At 29.5% G+C, this 21,138-nt stretch overlaps 4 protein-coding genes across 4 annotated transcripts; all 4 read right to left on the bottom strand.

Annotated features, from left to right (window-relative positions):
* Positions 1-1,433: 1,433 nt before the first annotated feature.
* Bm13408 (Uncharacterized protein) lies at positions 1,434-1,988 on the bottom strand (the record flags this gene model as incomplete). The annotated part of the gene is made up of 3 exons (XM_043075671.1): positions 1,434-1,451; positions 1,580-1,665; positions 1,871-1,988. 3 exons carry the CDS (start codon positions 1,986-1,988, stop codon positions 1,434-1,436), a joined length of 222 nt encoding a protein of 73 aa, XP_042931605.1.
* Positions 1,989-6,659: 4,671 nt separating this feature from the next.
* Positions 6,660-10,592, bottom strand: Bm3119 (Protein kinase domain containing protein; the record flags this gene model as incomplete). Its single annotated transcript, XM_001894636.2, has 8 exons — positions 6,660-6,773; positions 6,851-6,964; positions 7,308-7,586; positions 7,991-8,161; positions 8,539-8,682; positions 8,829-8,993; positions 9,540-9,665; positions 10,419-10,592. The coding sequence occupies 8 exons, from the start codon at positions 10,590-10,592 to the stop codon at positions 6,660-6,662; spliced, it is 1,287 nt and encodes a 428-aa protein (XP_001894671.1).
* Positions 10,593-11,194: 602 nt separating this feature from the next.
* Positions 11,195-13,363, bottom strand: Bm9248 (Uncharacterized protein; the record flags this gene model as incomplete). The annotated part of the gene is made up of 5 exons (XM_043075670.1): positions 11,195-11,336; positions 12,078-12,284; positions 12,717-12,856; positions 13,057-13,228; positions 13,353-13,363. The coding sequence occupies 5 exons, from the start codon at positions 13,361-13,363 to the stop codon at positions 11,195-11,197; spliced, it is 672 nt and encodes a 223-aa protein (XP_042931604.1).
* Positions 13,364-14,753: 1,390 nt separating this feature from the next.
* Positions 14,754-18,370, bottom strand: Bm7261 (polyadenylate-binding protein 1, putative; the record flags this gene model as incomplete). Its single annotated transcript, XM_001894638.2, has 9 exons — positions 14,754-14,957; positions 15,121-15,288; positions 15,395-15,612; positions 15,913-16,213; positions 16,347-16,661; positions 16,719-16,953; positions 17,087-17,205; positions 17,475-17,668; positions 18,157-18,370. 9 exons carry the CDS (start codon positions 18,368-18,370, stop codon positions 14,754-14,756), a joined length of 1,968 nt encoding a protein of 655 aa, XP_001894673.1.
* Between the last annotated feature and the right edge of the window lie 2,768 nt (positions 18,371-21,138).

Below are 21,138 nucleotides of genomic sequence, written 5' to 3'. Positions count from 1 at the left end.
GAAATTTAATCAATTGAAAATTCACTTTGAGCAAAATTTTATTGAATCTTACAATCATAATCATATATCATCAGAATTTCATTTCGTTTTTATCTTTTTTTTATTCGTTTATTAATTACTGTACTGTTATCATTAAATACTTTGCTAACATTTGCAGTTTTACTTCTTCCGGTAATTTGCGCCGTATTTTTAAAGTGTACTTTTTGTGAACTTTTCACATTTTATTGAAATATGATAATGATAATGTGATAATATGGAAACAAATCAGTTAAAGAATAAATTCTTTCATATCACCGATATTATTCTTATTATTGTTTAATTGCGTTATTTTCATTATCACAGAAATTATGAAAGTAAAAATGCACTGAAACAATGAAAGTTGAAATGGATGAGTAATAAACATTGAAGCTTATGCATACAGTACTAATACATTTAATGATCTCATCAATGATCGAGATTGATTCATAAATTTGAACGAATGGTATTTTCATTATTCGATCATATCGATCATTGAAAGCTTTTAATAGAAATATACTAATCAATAGCAATCAATAATTTTTCAATTTAACTAAAAATAAGTAATAAAATTTTGCAAATTTTTTATTTTTGATTTTAATGCAACATTAGCATTTTTTAAAAGATTTTTTTTTCTTTGTGTAAATTAATTGAAATTTTTTACATATATGAAGCATTTATTTATATTATCTACGATTATAATTTCAATCATTTTTTCATTCAAATATATGAAAAACAATTTATTGATTCATTTTTAACTGTGAATTACATTCATCAAATATTTGTTTTCGCTTTTTCTTTTTTTTTTTTTTTTTTTTATTAGCATTATTTAATGGTGCAAAAAGAAAAGAATAATAGATAGGTAAATAGGAAATAGTAAACATATTTGACTATTAAACAGTGAAATTTTAATAGCAATGGAAGAATATGCAAAACTATCATCATTTTTAGTGATTCCTTCTTGCATTTCTTCCTCAAATATGTGCATTTTTTCATCCATTTCTATATTTTCATAAAGCATCTATAAAAAAAAAAAAAAAAAAAAAAAGAAAAAAATAATTTCAAATTTCAAAATTTATATAAATAATTTTTTTTTTTTTTCATTTAAAACAACTGTTAAAAAAACGAAAAATTTTTTTCAATAAAAAAAAAAAAAAAAAAGAAATATATGGAAATTTTCATAACACAAACCTATTATCCATCATCCCTCTTCTGATGCTTAATGAATTACTGAGAATTACTTAATATTAATTTTACATTTTATGAAATATGACATTTGATTAGGACTAGATGCAATGTAATACAAGTTAGAGACACATTCCCATCATTCTCACTTAAATCCATAAATAAGATTAGTTATAGCGATTAATGATCGATGACATATTTTCTGATTAATTAATCAAATCCAATCATTTGCTTCATTTCTTCAACTGTTCCTGTTGAGGAAAGATTGGATAAGACGAGAAGGACACGTTTATCCTTTTATTAAATAATTAATTAATTCTCTATTAGACTATTTCATATTATCACTAGTTATTCAAATCAATAACTTAACAATACTTACTTCAATATCATCGTCTTCATAAATCATTTCTGTAAAATTTCTCTGCACAATTGGAACCCAATAAATATTCGGCGATGTTTCATCATCTATAATACTTAATCAAATTAGATTAGTGTGTCCTTTCAAAATGAGAAAGTTTCAATTTTTGTTTGTTTTTGAAGCAGTACTTTTAATCGTAGTTCTTAAAGTTTTAATAACTTAATTGAAATCATTATTTTTTTTTTTTTTTGTTTATTTATGATAAGAAAAAGAAATTAAAATTTAGCAATTTGATATGATATATCAACTTGCCTTGCTCATCTTTGTGATATTCATGCGATGAAACTTTGATTAAGATAAATGATTGCAATAATAATAATACTGATAAGATAAAGGATGTATAGGTGGTAGTGGTAAGTGAATAATACATTTACAGATTTTTAGAAGAACGAATTTCAAAAATTGTGTTTAGAACAGTCGTCACCACAACATTCTAAAATGCAAATGTATAAAATCTTTTAAATTATTGATTTAACCAATTAAAAAAAGCAAATAAATTTCTAAATTATGACTGAGGAGAATATTTGAAAAATTAAACTAAAAATTTTAAGAATGAAAGTATCAGTATAATTTGACTCTATTTAATCAGTTTCTATCAATTAAATAACTTTATTACTCAACAAATCTGATATCTGATAGATAGGGAATCTAACTGCTCAAAATATTTTTAAAAAAAAATTTAACTGTTTGGACACTTGCTACTCATTTAAACTTTATCACTGTGTCATTATTGAAATTACTGTTTGTTTCTAGTATTAAAGTGATAACAAATTAGATTGGTTAAACACTGCGAAATCAAAATATCACTGATCAAGTATCATTATCATTTCCTGATATGTACATTTAAACACTGAGCAACTTATCATTATGGTATGCCAATGAAACTAAACAGCATAATTACAATCAGTTGATTATCACAAATTTCAAAAAATCGATTTAATTAATTTCGTCATTAAACTAAACGATTATATGTGAATCATTTGAGAAATATATGGATTTAAGGATTTAAAACTAGATTAATAAGAAAAAATGAACGATATTTATTCTTAAGATAGACCGATAATTTTTTATACATGATTGTTCCTAATTTTTCAACAAATAGTTTAATTCAGAAATGATTAGCATGGATAAAAGGCTTTAAAAGCCAAAGTCAAAAGAGTTATTTCAATCAGTTTCAATTTTAATTTGTAATAATTCTAATAATATAATAATAAATAAGACCACTTGTTTACTTCTATAATAATTAATGCTTTAAATTAAAGAAGCTTGAAAAAAGAAAAAAAAAATATTCTAAGATATGATGGATACGTTAGTTGAATAAAATAACTTTTAAATGGTTTATTTAATAATCTACAAGATTACAAACAAAAATTTTATTTGATCGGAAATTTTCAGATCAGTATGATGGATAGATTTAATAAGTAAATTTAGTAGAAATGCTAATTAGTTTAAAAAAAAAAAAAAAAAATTTCTTTCAATTTCTATGATTATTTTAAGATTGATTAAGTGTGTTTAATTGTTTACAAATAAATCTTTAAATGGTTATTAGTAACAATTAAACTTTGATGAACTTTTAATTAGTGGGAAAATAAAAAAAAAAAAAGAATGCTACAAGACTGAACACTTGCACTTTCTTTTTCTTTTTTTATTGTATATCTACGAGAAGTTGTGAAATTTCTCAAAAAGTTTGTTGAAATACAAAATGACAAAAAAAAAAAAAAAAAATACTTTCTGTGATTATTTTATGATAGTTTTAATAGAAGATTTTATCATAATTTCAATTTCAATGAATGAAATTTTAGTTACATAACAATTGCATCTCATTTCATTTCTCGCATAGCAAAACAACGTTTCGGTAAAATTTCAAACATCAGATGATATGATACTGAATGATATCAATTTTGATTAGGAAGAAAGTGTACATTGGAATGAGACAATGCTCAAAAGTTTATATAAATAGCTATAAGTGATGAAAAAGCACTTGAAATATTGAAGTATAAAGAAGTGAAATAGTTGAAATTTTCAAAAAGGAAATGAAATGAAATTTTAGCAAACTATTATTTTGAGAAAAAGAAATATACAAAATAATAAGCTAATATTGCAAATATTAGAACAAATGCTAGGAGTAGAGCAGTTTGCAAGCTGTGAGTTAAAAATGCTAATTAGCTTTAACTAATCGAAATTAGTGTAAAGTATTATAATTATTATCGAAGTGAGGAAACATTTGAGAAAACAGAAAACAGCAAAGTTGTTAATATTTGAAACAGTTTTAAAAAATTTTCACATCCATTAGCATTATTGACACTAAAGTGTTTGAAGAAAACAAAAATTCTTTTCAATTTTATTTACTCTCATAAAGTTTCAATTGTTATTGATAAATTAGTTTAAGCATATTTACAATGAGAATAAAAAAAATTTTAAGTATGAAAGATATTTAATGAAAACAAAATATCAATGAATTAAATTATGCAAATTATAATTATTTGAATTAGCTAATATTGAAAATTGACTGATATGGAAAATACTAAAATGCTAAAACAGAAATGAACGTTCGTTAATAAAGAGATTTTTATTTATAACTATCAATCAGGATTATGCACAATATAAATAAATATTTAAAAAAAAAGTTTTTTTTTTTTTTTTTTTTTTTACTATGACATTTTAAAAAAAGGAAACATATGAAAGAAACAAGTTTTTTTTTTTTTTTTTTTTAATTTTTTATTATTTTTTGCTTACTTTAATCATTATTATTATTATTATTATTATTATTTGCAAAATAAAATTTAATATTAATGTAATAAAATTAAAAATAATGTAATGAATAGAGTTAGATTTTTTCTCAAAAAGTGTTTATAAAGAAAACAAAAATAAACATTTCTGTCATTTGTTATCATTGTTACATTTCTGTGTCATTCTCGATTGGATGACTAACAGAATTTTCTTCTTATTTTAATTTCATATGTAATATTAACTGAAACTTTCATCAATGAAACTTATAAAATTATAGCATAATTTTGTTGTGTGAAATTGTTATGATAAATTTAAAAGTAAATTAAAAGTAAAAATGAATACTTTTCTGTTTACTTTATCTTTCATTACAACAAAATTTCATCTTAAACAATGAACGCATCTAATATGTCCGCCTCAAATCAATACAATATATTTTCTAGTCAAAAATTTTTTCATCATTTCATACGTTTAAAAGTACTTTACGATGCTATCAAAATCCTTTGGGAGTTTGTTTGAGAAGAGAAAAATTTTCAAAATATAAATTGAACAAAGAATATTTGACAAATTGAAATGTCAATCACAATTGCTTCCAACTTCCTGTCATCTGTATAATATTTCGGAGGATCTAAGATAAATTGAACACAATAATTACTTTGTGTTAAATTTAAAGCATACAAGAATTATTATTTAAGAAAAATATATTGAATTAAAATTGTTTTCAAATACATTTTTCATATTTTTAAATAATACTTTTTAATACTACAAAAATATTTGCAACATTATCCGCATATAAGAATGAAAACTAATCAAAATGATTTCAAATGACGAAAATTATTTGAGTAAAAACTGGTAAAAAGGATAACTTCGTGTAATCATTCGCACCAATTAGTTGCATTTTTTAACAAATATTTGATAAAGTATAAAATATACTTTTATGCCATCTAACTTTGTTCCGAAAAAGGGGACAGTTCTGGTATTGAATAATTTCAATTAAAGGAGTTGCCAAATAGAAATTAAAATAAATTGAGAATAAAATTTCACTGTAAAAAAGGTTGAAGTTCACAGTTATAGTCAATCAAATAAATTTATGCTTTAGCATTATCACCATTTGATAACAAGAAGTGATAACATTTTACCGATAGTTATTTAGCATAAATATACTACAACTTCAATAAACATTTCAATCAAGAAAAATCTTTAATCCGAATACTTAAATAACACATTTTTGAAGATCCATGAAAGCTTATCTTTCCCACACTCCCACTAATCTCTATATCATACAAAATGCTAAAATAGATACAATAGTATATATTAGTCAAAACTGCAAAGGATATTATTGAGGATGCTTTCATGAAGTACAATCAAATCACTAGCTAAACTTTTATCATTCTATTTTTCTAAAGCTATAATTGGTTTTCGAATTTTGTGCAAAAAAAAAAAAAAAAAAATCAGAGTTCTTTTTTTTTTTGTGAATTCTTTGCATTCATCGTTCTATTATTTGTTTATTTATTTTTTGTAGAAAATAGTGTCACTGAAAATTGAAGATTGGCAATATGAAGAACTAACGAGAAATTTGTTAGTATACAACAAAAACTATGAGAGCACTTTACAAAAACTAAAATAGATCGTCAATATGATATTACGAATTTAAATGTTTATTTAAATTGATGTAGTAGAGTTAAGATTGAATGAAATTTTGATTTTTAGTAAGAAAAAATTTAAAGTTATAACTGATTCAATTCATTACCATATAATTTAATACTACTGTTTAATTGCAAACTACTCCATACAGTAACTTCGTTTGGGTTACCGTATAATTACCATTACTGTAATGGACATTGTACAAGCTAAGTACTTGGATTATTAATATTTTATGGATAGATCATTTTAAAATAGCAAGCAGAATAAGGAGACAGAGGCAAATATCTATTTCTATTTGTTGATCTTTCTTTTCTTTGACTTCTTAATTTTTTTCTTCATGATTTTTGATTTTCTGATTTCCAGTCCTTCGTTTCCTTTCCTTTTTAATACTAAATTTTGATTAATTTAATAAACTTTTTTTTTTTTTTTTTGACTGATTGATTAGTAATTTTATGTTCTTATGCTAAGATAAAAATACTGAAGAAAGATTTAAAAAGTGAAATTTGAAATTTATTTATCAGCTAATCATTTAAAAGAATTTTCTAATGAAATTCCAAATGCAAATATATAGTAATGAAGAAAAATGTTATTAATGAAGTCAATTAAACACTAATTGGAAATTTTAAATTTTAGTTAAGATCCATTTAGGCATTATCATTTGTAAAATAAATCAAGACATACCTGATGGTTGTAATGAATCTCCTAACTTCGGCGAATAAGTTACAGGTGTAGTGATAAGCACTGGAGCTGTTATACCAGCATTCTGTTCGATTCGTCGTGCTACCTGCAATTAAAATTACATTTTGTCATTTTCAAAAGGAAGGTATGTATGATTTTAAAAGTGAATATGAATGAACAAACTTGTCCCATATTAGCTCTCATATCTGGATTCAGTTGCCAACAATAATTATGTACGACTTCTACAATCCATGGTGGTGCTTCTGGTGGAAATGGCATTTTGTATCCATTTATAACCTGTGTCAAATTCATGTGTAAGCATTTTAGGAAGATAACACATTCAAAACTTAATTTAGTTAATTTTAATGAAATCATAGAATTCATTGATGAAATTCATCCTTCTATTGATATATTTAAATGTTGAGAAGAAGTATATTTCAAGGGACAAAATTCGTTCAAAGTAATTTGAAAAGCATTTGATTTTGAGTGAATTTATGTCAAGACGATTTGATTTAATTAATTAAGTGTTCTATGATTTTAAATATTTTTATAATAGTCAGTGTATGTGTTCAGGAAATTCAGAATCTTTGATATTTAAAATGAAAAAAATTAATTTTTAATTTAGCAAAATTTATTATACTTTTTCTTTCACTTGTGCATTTGTCATTCCTGGATATGGTTCTGCTGCATTTGCAAAAATTTCCCATACCATAACACCGTAACTCCATACATCCGTTTTAGAAGTGTAAACTAATCGTTGGATTGTTTCTGGTGCAAGCCATTTGATTGGTACTCGTCTTGCTTTTGTCATATGATATTCGTCACCTTCACGTGACAAACCAAAATCCGATATTTTCACATGCAACAGAAATGACCTTTTCATGAACTGATTGTGTTTTGTGGAAGAAAGTTTTGATATCTATCAAATGATTATGACAAACAAAAAGCAATTAAAGTAACAGAGAAGAAGTAAATACAGACCTAATTAATCGATAGAAATTTAATTAATAAATTAACAGTCGATAGTGTGTGGATATATATATTTTTTTTAAAAAAAAAAAAAACCGTTTGTTTTTCGTATTGAATTATTGAAAATTGAAATCTTATTTTAGATATGAAAAGAAAATTGAAATCTTATTTTAGATATGATATGAAAAGAATAATTTAAACAAATTTTTGCTTAACTTTTTATTTAAAATTCAAATATTTTTTAAGAATTAATCCAGTTTTGATTAATTTAATGTCAAATTTTGAAAATTCACTCTTACATAAATATATTCAACTTAACTTTGTTTAGTTCAGTAAATAAATAAATAAACTAACTATTCCAGTACGTGTAAGTAAACAATTCCTAGCAGCAATATCACGATGAATACAATTTTTTGAATGTAAATATTCTACACCCCAAGCACCACCAGCAACCATTTTTTCAACTTTATCTTTCACTGAAACTCGATTTTTCTTCAAAAAATCATCCAATGCACCACCATCCACCTGTAAATCTTGAAATATTAATTAATTTTTTTTTTTTTTTTTTGAATGTTAAAAAGGTAAAATAATTTAATGAAAACTAATTTACGTTAGCACTTTAATAATAAGAAATCAAACAAATGTTTAAATGAAATATAATAATATACATGTATACGTCAGTTCAGAATTAACTTAAGTGTATATGACGTGTGACGCAACTTTAAATATATATGGCACAGTTCACATATATAGGACGCAATTTTTAAGGCATTTCGCCGAATAATTGAAGAAATCAACAATCAAAAATATAAAATTATATGCACACGTAAATTGTAAATGCATACGTAAAACATAGTAGGTCAAGGCAACGATTCTATTTTATTATATTAAAGAATACTCACTAATTCCATAACAATAAGTAATGGATCATGTTCAACGCATACGCCATACATACGTATGACGTTTGGATGCTCATAATTACGCATTAGACGAGCTTCCTTCATCATTTCTTTTATTTTTTCTTTAGACGTTTCTGCTGTTTTAGCCTTAAAAAAAAAAAAAAAAAGAAAAAAAACCTAAAAATTCAAATTTATTCGTTGTTTATTGTAAATATCTCTAATGATAATAGATAATTATATTTCATATTATCAAATAGTCTAACAATTTTATCAATGATCAATGATAATCAAACCAATTTAATGGCCACTTCAATCACTCTTCCTGTTGGAAGTTTATATTTGCCAGAAAACACTTCACCAAATTCACCTTCACCAATTTTGTTTTCGATTATAACTGTTTCATGTCGTAATTCCCATGGTGGTCGAGTTATTGCTCGTTTCAAAACCGCCTTTGGTACCTAAAAAAGTTAATTTACTAGAAAATAATGCTCGAAAAATGATAATTTTTAGCTAAAAAAAGTGGAATTAAATTACTTATAACCATGTCTCGAGCAAATCTAGCAAATATTTTAAAGTTAGCAGTTAAGAGAGATTATTAAGTTAATATTTAAGATTGCATTTAAATTAGTATTATAACGAAACATTGTAAACAATAACCAAAATCTCCAAATTGAATTTTATTTCTATGTTAATGATATAAATAAAGTAATAGAATTAATTTGGTCCAAAGAAAAAAAAAAAATTTTTGTTGCAGGAAAATCGCCATATTATTTAATATATATCATTTCATTAAATAATTCTTTTGGCATCTAAGACAAGAATTTTTCACTTATACAAGAAAAATACTACGTATTTTCTAAACTTATAAGCTCAACTTGGAGATTTCTTTTTAAGGATTGGAATTAAATGTTAACTATAATTCATATCTAAGTTATTAACGTAATTTTAACTTAAAAAAAGTTTACAACGATTGAGGATAAGTTAGATTTAAAGTATAATATTACCGTGCTAAGCACCGGTTCACCACATTTTTGATAAAATTGTATGAGCTCTGGTACGCTATCAAAACTTGCGCGAGCATCGGTCACGTATTTCCCGTATGCATTTTGTTGTACCACTATATGTCTTAACTGAATTTCAGCATTTTTTAGTTTACTTTTCATTTTCTTCCGCTTTTTATGATTAGCAATAGCTCTTTCAATTCATTTAATTCAAAAAGAACTGTTTTATTTCCAACAATTAGCAGCGCTAAGATATCCGACGAAAAATATTAGATTGCAGTTGATGGTTCTGTAGAATTGTAAATGATGCTAATGTGATATAGCATAATACTACGAAAAGTTTAAATTAGTATACCGAAATGATAAGAAAAGATTATCATTAATGTAGAAAAATTATCAATTAGCAAATTTTATAAGAAATTTATCCTTTAGTCTATTCTTATTTTATTTTATGGAAAAACTTCATAATTTATATTATAAATAATTATGTTATTACAACTCCGATAAATTATATTACTTTACTTTCTGAAATCGATCTAAAAAGTTTTCTCAATTATAACTCATAGTGGAAATTTCCATAAATACGGCTATAAAATATAAAATGCAAATTTATGCAAATTCTTAGGATAAATAATCGACAGAAACACATACATACATACATAAACACACACACACACCAAGACTTCTCGGCTTGTTAGCTGTAAGTTAAATTATGAGTTTGATTACATTTCTTCAATTAATGCGTTAAAGGGATAAATTTTGACTTTTTTTTTCAAGATAGAAAAAGTAATCATAGAAAACAAAAGATTCAATTGATTGTCAACACTTCAATTTGTGGTAATTTTCAAGAAAACATATCGCCAGAGATTATAATATGCTTACAATTGCACCCCTTTTCTCCACCAAAATAGAAATAATGACTTGTCGTGGTTGATTCGGTGCTGTTTCACTTGATCGTACCAAAAAATCGCCTTCATTGATTAGCAGATGTGGTAAATCTTCGCGTGGTAACAAACCGTGGTAATAATTTTCGTCCTCCAAATTCCCACCACCCATTGTTGTTATTCATAAAATTTGCCAATTTTCTCAAAAAAAAAGAAAAGAAAAAAAAGAGAGGTTCACAATGAAATCCAACATAGACATTATCTTTTATGGTCTCTCAATCCTAGAACTCTTCCCAGATTTCAATTCATCACTTTGCATAACCTCTTAAGTCTCTGAAGTTTGTTAAGGCTTGCTGAAATAAGAATCAAGAACTTCCGAGAGCTTTGAACATATATCTTTTCATTATTCAACATTCGATAATTTACAATATTCAGCATCGAAATTTCTTCCGGCACTGCATTTTCAAATCAAATGTTTCGAGTTCATACAAATTCATAGCTACCTTTTATAATTGCGCAGAAAACTTCGAAACTCAACAAGTTTATGAACCGACGTATCGTGACTTCTATATAAACAAAATGAACAAAATGAGGAAATCTCAACATTTTTAACATTATTTATTTTAAGAGAAATACTTGCATAAGTAGGAAAACTTAAATTAGAAGATTAGTGGATTCGACTTCTATATAAAATCTTATAATTCAACTTTCATGGTATGACTTTTGAACAATTTCTTTTATTTCTTTTTGATAGTAGTAAATTACGTTTCACTTTCAAGTATTGGTTTTAAAAACTTCCAGAAAATCCTGCAAACTTGTCCCTCTGCGTATCGGTGTTTGACTAGCCAGAACACGTTGCAATTTCGATGCCAGCTTTCGTCGACGTCCAGAAGATGAAATTTTCCTTTCCATTACACTGAAAGAGATATTTGACGCAACACTTTTAAGAGTTGTGATCGAAAAGAAAACTTCGAACAAAATTAGCAAGAAAGTAAACTTTCTGTTTTTCTGCAAGATATCGTGGTGTGAAAATGTGTTGGACAGAACTGGCTGGTCAAAATGAACAAGTTGAAGTGATGTATGGCCACATATATCACAAAAATATATCGCAATATGTGAGAGAGTGTACACAGCAGAAAAAACATATTTGATTATTAATTGTATATTGAAACATCTCATTCATAAAAATATGTTGGCATTGATGAGCAATCCAAGAAAGGAATCTCCTGAATTAGGTCACTGTTGCAAATTATTGTCATCCCCATAATCGCTACTGTAATGTGGTGAAGATGCTAACACTATATGTAATGAGTAAACACTTTTACTTAAATATTTCTCTCCCCTTCAACTATTCGCTGTTTGAAAATTTTAATGTCCTAATAAATACAGCTAATTTATGGGCATATGTGTTGCACAGCGTCATGAAAATTTAGTTCAGTAAAAGAAAAAAAAAAAAAAAAAAAAACACAGCTACAAATGATAAAAACTTTAAATTAATTCAGTCTCAACAAATTTTAGATTTCCAGTTAACTTTAACGAACATTTGTTCGTGTATTTTTGCACAATGTAATAGTTATACCTCGATGAAAATACATCCGTGTTTTAAAGAACTAAAGATGAATTAAAACGAAAGAAAAACTGGAAACATGAAACCAACTGCCTGGAAATTGGAGTTTCTCGAAATGAAGTTCTTGGTGTAGAAAAAGTAGATTGTACTGAAGATCTTCGTGATTCTTCTCTCAAACTTTGATCAAAAGATGTATTTATATCTCTTCTCTCACATTCTTTAATTGTCAATCTTTCATGAAAGGCGCCACCTTTCATTTCAGCTCCACATCCTTTGCAAACCACTATCAACTGAGACCTAAATTAATAAACATTCGAAAGAGTTAAAAATCATTTTTTTCTATGTAAATTGAACTTGGATTAGCTTAGCGATAATCTAGTTCATATGATATCAGAAATGGAAACACAAATGCTAAGGAAAACTAACTTTTTGAAATAGTTTTTTAATTTTCTAGTGCACAAATACTATTTGAAGATAAGTTTAAAAGTAAGGGAAGCAAAAGATATGCTGCTTGATAGTTTTTTTTTTTTTTTTTTTTAGTATGTAGAAAGGTTAACGCCTATATGCACTGAAATATAAGAGAAGTTGCCGCTAATGAAAACAATAAACAACAGTATCGATCCTCACTAAATGAAAGGATCGAATGAGAGAATTCAATTTCGAATTCACATATAAGCTAATCATTATTGGTTATACCGCGTTTTATGCAGTATTTGCTAAAATTTTAACCTCTTATATTTTCTCCATTTGCTTTTTCTCACTTTTCTTTTATGCACTGACAATCTGAATGAAACAGTCTTTGTAGAAGTCAAATCCAAATTACATCGAAAGCAATGACACAGTTTCTTCTTATCTTCGAATCCCGAATCCTACAACTGGTAGGAAATTGCCATAATTATCGTGCACCACTTGAACAATCCCGTTTGATGGAAAAAGTTCATCAATCAAGAGAATGGAAAGTTAGAAAATAAAATTGGCAGAAAGAATGTCTTTGAAATCGATTAAATTGTCTATTCCTATAAAAAATGAAGAAGCATTTAACATCTTAAACATAATGTAAAACTGTTACTTTCAATGCTTGTGATGCATTTCTCGTCAATTCTGCTGCAAATGGTGCTGGAATACCAAGTTCAATGCACTTTTTAGCATATTTCTGGAAATGGTGCACCATGCGATAGACGTGCTGTCCGGATTTGGTAGCTGTTTCCATAATATCGCTTCTTCTCTCCATTTCTGCTAATCTTAAATAACCAAATTATATCCTCATAAATTGTAAAGGTTAAAAATATCAGGACAGGACTTAAGATTAATCTTCGTCCATGAATCTCACTTTCAACAACTTAACCAACTTTTATGAATCACAACCTTTTTAACATGAGTTAATGTTTGATAATGTCTGTAGTTGTTGGTAACAGAAGATATAATGCCACGTAAGATCCACTTTGCTCTTGCATTTTTTAAGTCTATAATATTACGTGTAATTATATTGCGCACTCATTCGGATAAGTATACAACTCACACGTCCATATTTCGATACGTCATAACACTTACCCGTATATAAATGTTATTTATTAGTAGGTTCCAATCGATTTGTTTCCGCAATAATATTACAATTTCACTGGAATTTCAAGCCATATGAGTTCCCCACAAGCTTTATGAGCGGTAAACTCACTAACACACTGTTACGAATATGAATGTAATAGTGAGAAATCATGTCGCAATGTCAATGATATACTTTTCAATAGTCTTCGATAAATTCACTTATATGGTACACAACAAAAATTCAACAACAAGGTTTATTCAAACCGACCAAAAAAGAACATGATGACAATACTGATTAACAGACGTCCCACAAACCTGTAGATGATAAACAAAAGCTAAATTTCCAATCATGAACAAGGCCGTTTTCACTTGATATTTAATAAAGAAGCATTGAGTAACCATATGACATAAAAAATTGAATTTTTGAATAGCCGAACTAAATGAAATAATCCAGCCTTAACTGAAAATGAAGACATATTCGTATGGCTCACAAAAACGAGTGACAATGAAGCAATTCATGAAAAATTAACTTGAACATTAAAAGCAAAAATTGGATATAAACAGCTATCCAACAGCAGTTCTAAGTGATTATTTTCAACTGTTTTCGGTCATTTTAGCTAAAAGTCATTATAAATTTTAGCAAAGATGGAGAGTAAATTGGGAGTGATGCCAAAGGGAAGACTACAAAACTACAAATAATGCGTCTTATAACTCATATTCGGGAGTAATCCAAAAGAAGCAAATTGTTCATTGGATTTGTCCATATTCTTTTTTTTTTACAGAGAATCAATTAAAAAAGAAAAAAAACAAAAGTATGAAAATAAAAAAAAAAAAAAAAAAAGAAAAACCAAAAAAATCTGGATAAATATCCCGTTAAAATTATGTTTTTTAAAATGTTTGACAAATCGCAAAAGTCCGGGAAAAAGACAATTGAACATGACCCATTAAAGCGGTGTGACCACTTGCAATTGCTTAAAAATTGCAACACAAAACCTAACGGTAACCTACAGTGGTCTTATCTATTCTATGAATTCCAACCGCTGCAAATAAGAGACACCGCAATAGAGAATAGCAGTGAGCATAAAATGGGAGAATTTTACTGAGGAAAAAGACAATAAACCTGAGTGGGGCAGGGTGTCGTGTAAGAGATGCTAAGTAATCTTTTTTTAAAAAAAATGAAGCTGAAAAGTTAAAATAAAGGAAATAAGTCGACGATTTCTTCCTTCACGGATTTTGACTTTTCGAAGATGCCAGCACCGATGCTGCCTCCGAAACTTTCGACTGTAATAGTTCCTCATTCTCTAGCATCATCAGTAACTCCGAATTATCCATTTCAAGCATCATTCCTGTTATTTTTCCAACATCAGGGCCCTGATAGATGCGCTCAATCAGCGGATAAATACGCTCACCAAGCATTTGTTTTTGTTCCTGTAAGCAGGCTTTATAATTGTTCTGTAATCAGTATAATGAAAAAGAAAAAACTGTTCTATTCCTTCGTCTCCTTTCTTACTGATTTTGTTTCGTTCGTCACCACATTTGGAATTTCATTGATTTCAGATTTAGTTCGTTACAAAAAATATCGAAATCAAACCTGTGGAAGAGCCTGTGCAAGCATGTGAGCGGTCAGTGGTTCTTGACCCTGGATGACGATGCTGTTCTGCTGAGACTGTACCTGACCTGGACGTCCAGTAATGGCACTATACGATGAATACATCATTTGTCCCTGGTTAGGTTTTCCCGGTTGTGTTTGTCGTCCTCCCTAAAGGTATTCAAATATCCAGTACTCAGGAAAATACAATGAGTCAAGACTGACTCTATAATTAAAAAACTAATTCGGTGGTGAAATAGATATAACAAAAACGCACCATCTGTTGCGAACGAGTACCTTGATTTTGAACCATAGCACTACCGGCAGTCAAACGTTGCGCCTGCGGACCACCACGTGTAACACCAGTCTGCCCTGGTCCATATTGACCCTGCTGAGCTCGCATAGCCACTGCAGCAGAGGAAGCTGTTGGACGTGTACCGCCTCTGCCAGCCTGCCCGTACCCACCACTTTGTACCATGTATGGCGATTGCACACCTAAGAAGACAGTAAGCTGATCTGCCTAATCGATTATGCCGAATTATCGTATTCAACTTGACAGTACTGTACAATGAATACATCACTGACGTACCCTTTGCTTTACTCCTTACATAAAATTGTCATCATAACAAAACTGTTAATCAAATAAACAAACCAACAGCAACTGTCAAAACAAAAGACATGGATTCATGAATCTGCCCTTATGCATAGAACTCTTTCAGTATCACGTCTTGAAGCAGTCAAAGCAAATCGGGAAGAATCCTTTCCATTATGCTATCATTTAATATTAAAATGTACCAAATCCAGCAGCTGCGCCAATCGTGTTCCATCTTGGTGTTGTTCCACGCATTTGAGCACCAGGAATAGTTGCAGTTGGCATAAAAGCTCGTTGATTCTGTAATGTCGATGAAACGAAAAATCCGCCAGTGCCAGGTGTGTAAACGGTTCCAGGCATGCTACCAGCATTATGCATACGAATAGATGCAAGACGTTGCATATATTGTGATGCCAACTGTGCTTTACGATCTTCCTTACGCTGTGCCAAAGCAACGTACAAAGGTTTTGTACACATCATCTTGCCATTCATTTCAGTGACCGCCTAGAAAGAAAAAACGCAGCAATTACAAAAAAAAAAAAAAAAAAAAAAATCAAAAAGTGACAACAATTAATAGTAGAAGTACGTGAAACACATAAGAAACATTCTTAAAGAATCATAATTTTATGAATATTACCTTTGTCGCTTCATCCGGTTTTTCAAAGCAAACAAAACCGAATCCCTTAGAACGCCCATTATCGTCGCACATAACCTTGGCCGAGGTGATCTTTCCATACGCTTCGAAATTTTGCTTTAAAATATCGTCATTTACCGTATCATCCAAATTTTTCACATACAAATTAACTCCCTGATAACGTTGCATACGTTCAACCTTCTGCTGTTCATAGCGGCGTTTCAGCTCTGCAGACCGCTCATTCTTCTTTTGTGCACGGCAAACATACAGCTTACGTTCTGTTCCTGGGAGCTCATATTCGTGCATTTCTGTTACCGCCTGCAAATTCGAGACATATTTTAATTAAGTATTTTTACTATGTCACTTCTAAGTTACCTTTTCGGCATCTTCAGGATTTTCGAATGCAACGAATCCAAAACCCTTTGACTTGCCATCAGCATCCACCATAACAGCCGCGCTTGTTATCTTCCCAAATTTGGAAAACAATTTTTCCAAAGCTTCTTTATCCAGTTCATCTGCGAAATTTTTTATGTAAACATTGGTGAAACGACGAGCTGTTTCACCCATTTCACGAAGACGTGCCGTACGTGGTTGGAATTTGCCCACATATCTAAAAATGATCTTAGCGCAAATAAAAAGGTTACATAAACATTTTTATACACTTCTGCTCATACATTTTTGGTCAAAGCAAAAGCTGCTGCTACCTTGTCTCTAAAAAACAAAATAAAATACTGCAAACGTACACTTTCTTTCCCTCCAGAAGCATTCCATTTACTTTTTCAATTGCCTTCTGAGCACTTTCTTCTGTTTCGAAGTGGACAAAACCGTATCCCTTGCTGTTCGACTCTTCGTCATTAGCGACCTACAAATTCTGCAATCAATACAACAAAACCGCCTCTTACTTCACAGATTTGATCCAATCGATGCCGATTTCTAGTGGGCGTTATGCCCTATACACAGTCAAAATGTGCTTCTGAAGATACCTTTAACCCAATCGAACTGTGTTTTCAAGAACTTTGAATCAATCAATGACGACTATAGTGCTGTGTGGTATACACAATTATATTTTCTCAGCTAAAAACGTGATGCTAGATATGCAAACAAATAGTTAATTATATTTCACAAACAAACCTTGCAACTTAGGATATTTCCAAACATTGAGAATGTATCGTAAATGGCTTTATTGTCGATACTTTTGTCTAGGTTCTTAATAAAAATATTGCCAGCACCCGAACGACGCATTGATGGATCACGCTGCGACCACATAATACGAATAGGTTTACCATACATCATGTCAAAGTTCATTGTGTCTAAAGCCCTCTCCGCTATAAATAAAAACCATTGTACATAGAAATCAGAGAAGCGAAATTATTTGCTTATAGACCATCGTATTATACGGTGTAGGTACGAAATTTGGGAAGTTAAGAGTATTACAACAACATTCCACTACATTTTCTACAAACAATATTTTGGAAATAATCCTGTCTAATAGTACAATAAAAGCAGATGATAATTTTAATCCTTGTCCCAATGATTTCCAGTCTTTTATCTCTTGTAGTGTCTTCATACCGCACAATAAATATGAAAGGTTAAAGTCTTAGGTATTTCATCATCCAAGTACATTATTTTGTGACTGCAAATTCCTACAGTGGGCTCATAAAATTCGAATTAATCAGGCTATGTCTATCTGTTTCAGCGTACAAAGAGCTTAATTTGGATATAGTGTCATTTAATGATTCTTAGCGGTTAAGATAATCAGGGTCAAAAATATGACAGTAATTTTAGCAATTGATGATTGACAAAGATAGCTAACCGTCCGCAGGCTGTTGAAAGTTGACATAAGCATAACCCAGTGAGCGTCTCGTGATTGCATCACGGCATACACGAATAGACAGTACTGGACCGGCACTGCTGAACTTTTCAAAAAGCATTGCTTCGGTTACATCAGGATGCAAATCTCCAACGTAGAGCGAAGCCATTGGATATGATGGAGTCATACCAGCACCAGCCGTTGCTACTGTTGCCATTTTCACTTTTTTCTTTTATTCACTAAATTTGTTGCTGGCGACCAACTTATATCGTTATCAAGTCTGAAAATTGTTCAGCTTGATACTGAATAATATTGGTTATCTTCTTCACTTGAAAATTTCTGAAATGCACTGAAAATCCTTAAGAAAGTTCTGAATTTAAGAGCCAAACATCCACCATTCACCTTCATGTACCAAAAAAACTAACAGAACTAGATAGTGCCTTATCAAGTACACGGAAGAAATATCCGGACCACACAACAAATTATATATTGGAACTGAAGTGTCTTCCTTTCCTCAATATCCACTCCAGTGCGTCATTGAAACTCACACACCACCGACTAATAATTAAACGAGAAAACCGAAAGAAAACGAAGAAACGACCTTATGTCTCCCAGCTTTAACAAAATGAAATGTTAAACAAGGAGCCATTGAATTTAAACACCAACTCTAACAATATATCAAAATTTGTATATTAGATTAGCGAATATATGCAAATTGCTAGAAAAACAGCTGCATCCTGAAAATTTAGTCACATCTAAGGGAAACAAAGAATACAAAAATAAATTGCCTAGCATATGGGCATTTACGATTTACTGACATATAAAGACCAGTAGCTTAAATCCAATTAACTATATGCATAGAATGGGACAGATTTTTGACAAAATGATAAAACTGCAGTTACCTGCTTAAAGAAAGAAAGTAAAAATAAAAGGGGTGAAAAATGAGAAACGGTACAAGAAGAATTCATATAAAAATAATATAAGAAAGTGAAAAATTATCATATTTAGAAAATTAGAAGCTTATGAATGATAACATCAAGTATGAACGGAAGCTGGAGCAAACTGAAAGATAGGTTACACTCAATAATTTCATCAAATAGATTGAAGGAAGTGTTTCATACATACAGTCATTCTTCTACAAAAGCTACTGTTAAAAAAGTTACAACATATGATACTTCTTATTCAGAGAAAGCACAAGACATAGGTGAAATTTAATTAGGATAATCCAACAAATAAAAGTTACAACTTAACAAAGGACGTGAAAGAACTCATATTACAATAATAAATATAAGAAATATGAGTTCAATTTTATGACTTCTAGTCCTGAGATGGATAGATAAATGGAAACTATTAAGTGCAAAAAGTAAAAGTTGAAAAGATATGAACAAACCTTGCGTAGGAAAATGTGTCAATTGATCAGCGTAGCAATACCAAAATTCTTCGTTCACCTTTTTTTTTTTGTAAAAACTTTTTTGAAATTTTGTAATTTTTTTGGGGGAAGTGGATTTTCTGACGAATAGACAGAACTTTTAGGTAATTTTTCAATAAATTTTATGATTTTTTTTTTGAATTTTTCAAATAAGAAGCGAGCAAAAGAGACAGACAGGGATGCGACCCCAGCAGGTATGTCACAACACACTGCACACCTCGATGTCGCCCTTCGAGCAGACAGACAGATGCAGACACTCACACAGACTCACCCTTTATACCTTTCCACACAGCACTTGCTCACTATCCTATGACAATGCTCACCCTCTCGTCAGGTTCCTACAACGATTCTTCAATGCTTGCATGAATATTCCCGTGCTATTTCTTTGATATGAACAATGAGTTAAAGATTGTTACGAAGATAGGATAAAAGGACATGAAGATTAGAGATAGGAGATACTTCTCCTTATCATTCCTGTCCGCTTTCCCTTATCATTTTCAGGAATTTATCAAATCTATCCTAAATCTTAAGTTTGGCTTAATGCCAGCTATATTACGAAGTCACTTGGTAAAATGCCAAATAGGGTAGTTCAGACAAGGGCGGGAGAGGGGGGAAGGAGGGAGCTGTGTGGACGTAAGAAAGAAAGGGAAGGTCAAGGGTCAACTGCGGAAAGGAATGTATTAATTGGCGGGAGAAGCTGTCAGTTAATCTACGATTGTCAAAATTCCTCCATCAGCGTATGCTTTCATGAATCGTATGATTTCTAATCTGGATAAGTTGTTTTACAAAGCTGCGTTACAAAGGGATGTCAAATAAGATAGAGTTGATGGTTAATCCTTTCTTTATTACATGTTTTAAAATTTTCTTTTCAATTTATGTCTATCAAAATTTCAAAAAAAGAAAGGAAGAAAATGGAATATATTGAATCTTGTTACCATTATGTAGCCTGATAACTCGTAAGCAAGTTGATTGCTTGCATCATTTTTGATAACAATAAGAAGAAAACTGTACAAATGACTAGCAAAAACCGCGAAGATAAAAGATGTAATGAAAGAAGTCATCAGCATTCATTAACCTACCAATATTGTTTTTCAATATTTTGGAACTTATTCCTTGGGCTTGATTTTGAAATAAGGTTGAAAAATCGTCTATTCTGGAAAGTACATTTTACCATTCCATTATAATATGATAACCTTGAAATGCCACATAACAAATATGCGGCATGCTATAAGTGATGAAACAAAATCTGTTTGAAATCGAATCGAAATACTTTCCTAGAGTTCTGAGACAAATCAGTCGAAAGATTCAAGAATGTTATCGAACAATGCTTTCGATAGAATGTCTCCAGTTATATTCATTCCATCTGACAGAGTTAAGTATAACAGAAAATATACTCGGAATATATGAATTTGCATATTTTTGTGAAGAATCTATCACATACAAAGAATATCACATATTAAAATGCAATGTATGACATCTCTTTGCATTTCAAATATGGTAAGAATTTAGCACATTGATTATTGAGAATGCTTTATAATATACTCTGAACTAATAAT

Source organism: Brugia malayi, assembly GCF_000002995.4.
Source record: "Brugia malayi strain FR3 genome assembly, contig: Bm_v4_ChrX_scaffold_001, whole genome shotgun sequence".
NCBI lineage: Eukaryota > Metazoa > Nematoda > Chromadorea > Rhabditida > Onchocercidae > Brugia > Brugia malayi.
This window is presented reverse-complemented; position numbering and strand designations above follow the sequence as displayed.